The sequence below is a fragment of the Maniola jurtina genome, chromosome 18, assembly GCF_905333055.1.
Source record: "Maniola jurtina chromosome 18, ilManJurt1.1, whole genome shotgun sequence".
Taxonomy (NCBI): domain Eukaryota; kingdom Metazoa; phylum Arthropoda; class Insecta; order Lepidoptera; family Nymphalidae; genus Maniola; species Maniola jurtina.
This window is the reverse complement of record NC_060046.1, coordinates 5,383,417-5,389,384: the sequence shown is the minus strand read 5'-3', so window position 1 is coordinate 5,389,384 and position 5,968 is coordinate 5,383,417. Positions and strand designations below refer to the sequence as shown.

Here is a 5,968-nt window from a genome sequence, read left to right as displayed (position 1 = left end):
AAGCTCACTTGTTGTCAGAGTGTCCGACTAGTAAATCGAGTTTAGCCCATAGAGATATTATAAATTAGCCGGTCATGCATATTATATATTTTATCAAGAACTAGTTGATGCCCGCGACTTCGTTCCTATCGATAAATTTTTTAAAAATCCCGTAGGAACTCATTGATTTTCCGGGATAAAAAGTAGCTTATGAGTTAATCCAGGGTATAATTTATCTCCATTCTAAATTTCAGCCCAATCCGTCCAAGTTTTTGCGTAAAAGAGTAATAAACATCCATCCATACATACATACAAACTTTCGCGTTTATAATATTAATATTAAGATGATACTCATGAGTCACGACAGTTTAAGTTTCTTATATTAAGTGTTATATACAATAATAGGTAATAAATGTAGTTATATATTTAGTTATATTTATTATTTTTAACTTCTACTGTATCAGTATATATTGCTAAATCCTCTAAAGGCCATGAACGCATAAAAATCTTGATAGCTTTGAAGATTTCTTCAACTATTTTAATTGTGAAGAATCTGCCATAGTTGGCTACCAAGGTCCTCCAGGTGGCATTCATCAGTTTATGAGCCGGAACACCTAAAAAAATAACATAAATGAATTCTGTAAATAAGTTTGTTTAATTAGTTTTGACTCAAAACTCCAGTTTTCGCTCGAAGAAAAGAAAGGAGTCATTTTGATAGCATTTGACTTTTCCTAAAACCTATTTAAGGGCTTGTTATTATTTTACCAGTAGGCCTGTGCCCTGTATATAGATTTAAAAAAAGGAACCATCTGTTTACACACACGCCTTTTTTATCATGGTGAGGAAAATCCACCGGCCACGGGGGAGCGCAGTGGTTATGTCGGACTCCTACCGACTAAAAACCTGACAAAGAGCCATCCCACCGCTGACGGCGGAGCAAAAGGGACCGACATCACCTCGCTAAGTGTGGGCACATTAATACAAATAACAAGTGTAAATTAAAAATTTATACCCCCGACAAGTGAAGGTTACAGTAACTAGAAAAAATAAAACCGACTTCAAAAACCACAAACACTAAAAAGTAAAAAATAACTTTTATTTAGCTACACATGTAATGTACCTAGGTATGAAGTCGAGCGAGCATATTAAAACAAAATTAGAAATCCAAGAGTGAAGCTCGCCCGACTTCATACCTAGGTACATTACATGTGTAGCTAAATAAAAGTTATTTTTTACTTTTTAGTGTTTGTGGTTTTTGAAGTCGGTTTTATTTTTCTTTTGAAAATTTTTTATTTCACAATTTTTAGTGGCCCCACTGTACTATAATATGCTATGCCCAGTTAAAACCCTACTGTTTACTAAGCTATTGCACTGATCGCGAGCAATTTGCTCCTATCTATTGAGGAGTTCTGTTCTCCATCTCCGAAGATATTCATCAGATCTTCACCAAATTTATATGGGACCACCTGCACAGTATACCCTTTCAAACAAAAAAAAAATTTTCCAAATCGGTCCAGGGGTCTTTGAGTAATCGGGGAACATACATAAAAAAAAAAAAAAAAAAAAAAAAAAAAAGATTCCGACGAATTGAGAACCTCCTCCTTTTTTGGAAGTCGGTTAAAAAGAGCTGATAACTTTCAAACGGCTGAACCTATTTTCTTGGATTATAGCTAAGAACACTCTCAACAAAAAAAACCTAATTAAAATCGGTTCATTAGTTTAGGAGCTACGATGCCACAGACATATACACAGATACACACGTCAAACTTATAACACCCCTCTTTTTGGGTCGGAGGTAAAAAAAAAATTGAATTTTGCAGGTGTCGACATAAAATTGGTAAGTATGTGTGTATTCTTATATACACTGTACAGGATATTACTTTGAGATCTTTCAGTTCACGCACTCGAACTGAACTGCAGCTGAACTGCGCGTCGCGGCAGCGCGCTGCACAATATTCTCTCCAGCCGCGACGCGCGGCAGCGCCGCTCTAGTGCGATATGCTCCAAAATGATAGAAATAATATTTTGGGTTGGCACCTTTAATCAGCTATTAGAGATAGAGGGTCTTTGGTTCACTTACTTAGCGCTTCATTTCCATTAAACATATTCCCGAAATAGTGGTGCACGCCATCCAGAGCATCAGCTCCGTAAAAGAAACTCTTTAGATTCATAATATCCTTGCCTTGCTCATTTTTTATCACTTCGAAACTAATTACTATCTCCACTTGCAAATTATCTGTAAAATAAATAAAAAGACTGATCTATGAACGCAAGCCTAAAACGCTGGCATTAGTCAAAGTCAAAGTCATTTATTCAAGTTGGTTACTATTGTCACTTACTGATTGTCAAACAATAATGAAGTTAAAACTACAGCTACGAGGGTTGCAAACACGCCCAAGTCTGAGAAGAAGCTTAGAAACATGAAATTTTGAAAAAACCTAAATCTACGCATACAAGTCGAGATCCCTAACCACAGAAATCCAATTTAGGATTTCTGTAGTCCTGAGTCACTGACTCGTCAAGGTCTACTAAATTTTTGCACAGAAGTCCCATTTGTAATTATTTAGTATTATAATGCAAAAAAGGAAAAAGACAGGATTTTTCGTAATTTTCGCGGGATCGGGAAATAAAAGGATTATTTTTCATTATTGCTGCTCGCTCTTTATACATATTATAAAAGAAAAAGAATATACTTACTCATTTTAATTTCTGATTTACCATCTCCAATAACTGGAAACCTATATACTTCCCCGTCACATTTGTAATCACAATTGCATACCAGATTCGAGTGAAAAGATATCCTTAAAACTTTGAAATCCATATTTATACTATAAAAGAAACAAAATGGATAACCGTCAAGTGCGAGTCGAACTCGCACACAAAGAGTTCCGTTCCATCGTACAAGAAAATAACACATTTTTTTTCATGGTTGCCATTTTAAGACTTCCGTGGCCAAAAGGCAAAAAACGGAACCCTTATGGATTCGTCCTTCCGTCCGTCCGTCCGTCCGTCCGCCATATTTGTCAAGAAAACCTATAGGGTACTTCTCGTTGACCTAGAACCACGAAATTTCGTAGGTAGGTGGGTCTATAGCACAAGTAAAGGAATAAATCCGAAAACAGAATTTTTGATTAATCACAAAAAATAAAAATAAAATGTGTTTTCGAAAAAAATGATTTACTAAATCATAATATATAGATGGCGCTGTTGTCATTAACTTCCTGTGTTGCACAAAAAGTATTAAAATATCTTATACCTTGGTATGCGAGTCCGACTCGCACTTGACCAGTTTTTATAAATTAGACACCTCCACCTAATATGTAGTACGCGAGACTGACGTACGCGACCGAAATCAGCGTAAGGCAAACGGCCTAAACTTACCTGATGTCATCAAAAATGGTATTGTTAAAACCTTCCACGATAGTATTCCACATTTGGTAATGTAATTTGTTCTTTTTAACTTCTATGTAATCAAGGTGCATTTTCTCAAATGATTTTATACCAAGCTCTGGTATGCCTTGAAGAAATGCTCTTAAAGTTTTTTGTGCTTGCTTCGTTAAACAAAACGAGTCCTCGAGGTGGCATTTTTCGTGTGTTAAAGGATCTAGAATTTAGAAGTAAGTTTATATAAATAAATGTAAACCAAACTATATACTTAATATAAAATATGTTAAAACGCGGCTCTTAAAAGTTATATTGCAATACAGTGTTTTTTTAACTGAGACATGCCATATGGTTTTGGATTTCCCCATACTGTCTCGTAAAAAAAAACATACGGTACAATGCTTCATACAAATTATTGTATGAAAAAGTAAATAAAGTACAGCTTACATATTGTATGAATCATAAATTCATAACAAATATCTACATACAGATAAAAAATCATTAATATTTTTTATACTTACTGATCGCTGATAGGTTTTGTGCTAATATGAGAAATAACACTACATGAATAAATATAATGAATTCTTTTCCAGTCTTCATTCTTAGATGTCTGCTTAGGTACTTGTTGGTTAACTCAATGGAATTATCTCTATATAAACTTATTAACGAAAACCTAATGTATAATAATATTGTCTAATTAACATAATGACGCAAACTTCAGAAGACAGATAGGTATTTAAAAAACCGGTCAAGTGCAAGTCGAACTCGTACACGATGGGTTCCGTACCATCGTAGAAGAAATAGATCGGTATTTTTTCGAGGCGGTTTATGTAGGCAAAACTTACCATATTCTCATTATGTTATTTAATTTTGTATAATTATGCCTGGGGTCTTAAACGTATCATCTAGGGGTATATATATCTACCATTAGGCTAGGCGCAAAGCTACGTAAGATCCTATGTAATAAAGTCTTTTGGAATAGCATTTCTTTATGAGTAACTAGAAGATGCCCGCGGCTTCGCCCGCGTGGATTTCGGTTTTTTTAAATCCCGTAGGAACTCTTCGATTTTCCGGGATAAAAAGTAGCATATGTGCTAATCCAGGATATTATCTATCTCCATTCCAAATTTCAGCCAAATCCACTCAGTAGTTATTGCGTGAAAGAGTAACAAACATACACACACACACACACACACACACACACATACAAACTTTCGCCTTTATAATATTAGTGTGATTATTTAACTTACGTTAGGGATCTCTAAGTACCAGTTCGGTATCAAAAGGTTATTGTTAATTTATTCCGAAGACGAAAAAGCAATGACTGTGTAAAAGTAAATACAATTGCATTATTGTGGTAAAGACCCAAAGACACTCTGACTTTGGAGGATGTGTCCTTTGTAAAGAGTACTAATACGTATTTCACGATTTCTGAAAATTCGGGAAAATTAGTACTTGGTTTCCGACACAATTGAAGAAATACGTGTGTCAGGATTTTTGGAAATTCAACCCCTACGCTGATTTTCTAAATTCCGCCCGAGAGGTCAGATAGTGATAACACAAGACGTGTAAATTAAAAATTTATAACACCCCCGACAAGTGAAGGTTACAGTAAGAACTAGAAAAGAGCTGATAACTTTCAAACGGCTGAACCGATTTCCTTCTATTATAGCTAAGAACACTCTCGTTCAAGCTACCTTTCAAACAAAAAAAAAACTAAATTAAAATCGGTACATTAGTTTAGGAGCTACGATGCCACAGACAGATACACAGATACACACGTCAAACTTATAACACCCCTCTTTTTGGGTCGGGGGTTAATAAATGATTCCATTGTTTGTGATCGCCTTACAACTTAATATGCATAGTAAATAAGCTCTAGCTATTTACTCGTATTAATTACCAAGTCCTTGCTTCCATAATGTTTTATCAATTTCTTCATAAAATTTAAATAATGAAAAAATGCTTTACAATGCTTATATAGTACCTACGACTGGTGTTGACGTCGAATAAATTACGGTAGAAATTAAGCACGCCCATAATTGCAGGATGTTTTATTCGCATGTTCTGTGCAGTATTTACGAAATAAATTATGAAATAAAATAGTTCGGTAAATGCATTGAATATACTTACTATGTAATCTATGTATCTACCTACCCGCTACTGGTCATAGGTACCTATGTACTTACTTATTTCAAAGATTTCCATACAATACCTTTGGTTTTTTACTTTGGTTTGTTTACGGAAATCCTCATTTGAAAGATACCAGAGAGAAAGCGAAAAATCGTGCAGAAAAACGCGGAACTTACCTTGAATGTGTCATAAATGAAAATTTTTGGAACCACAATCTGGCGCAATCAAGACTTGCTGTCCGCGTGCATTTTTTCGCATCAACGAGTGGGGGAAAATTTTATTTAGTGCAACAGTAACTTTGAACTTTGCCTCAAACGAAAGTTCAGAGTCACCCAGCGGACGATGGAGAGAGCTATGTTTCGAGTTTCTCTACGCGATTAAATCAGAAATCAGGAGAACCAGAGTAATTAACTTAACTCAACGGGTTGCGATGTTATTTTGCATGCCACTCCATGGCAAATTGTGGCTAACC

General features: G+C 35.2%; 1 protein-coding gene across 1 annotated transcript; it reads right to left on the bottom strand.

Moving 5' to 3' along the window:
- Positions 1–405: 405 nt before the first annotated feature.
- On the bottom strand, positions 406–3,963 carry LOC123874625 (circadian clock-controlled protein daywake-like). Its single transcript, XM_045920113.1, has 5 exons — positions 3,885–3,963; positions 3,361–3,583; positions 2,677–2,801; positions 2,060–2,215; positions 406–593 (listed from the first exon to the last, which is right to left on the bottom strand). Exons 1-5 carry the CDS (start codon positions 3,961–3,963, stop codon positions 406–408), a joined length of 771 nt encoding a protein of 256 aa, XP_045776069.1.
- Between the last annotated feature and the right edge of the window lie 2,005 nt (positions 3,964–5,968).

Excerpts from the sequence above, each read along its gene's own strand:
- LOC123874625 (XM_045920113.1), bottom strand. The coding sequence starts at position 3,963 with ATGAAGACTGGAAAAGAATTCATTATATTTATTCATGTAGTGTTATTT. Across the intron at positions 3,584-3,884 it reads ACAAAACCTATCAGCGATCA|ATCCTTTAACACACGAAAAA; the intron begins GTAAGTATAAAA and ends TCTAAATTCTAG. Across the intron at positions 594-2,059 it reads TAATGGAAATGAAGCGCTAA|GTGTTCCGGCTCATAAACTG; the intron begins GTAAGTGAACCA and ends TTATTTTTTTAG.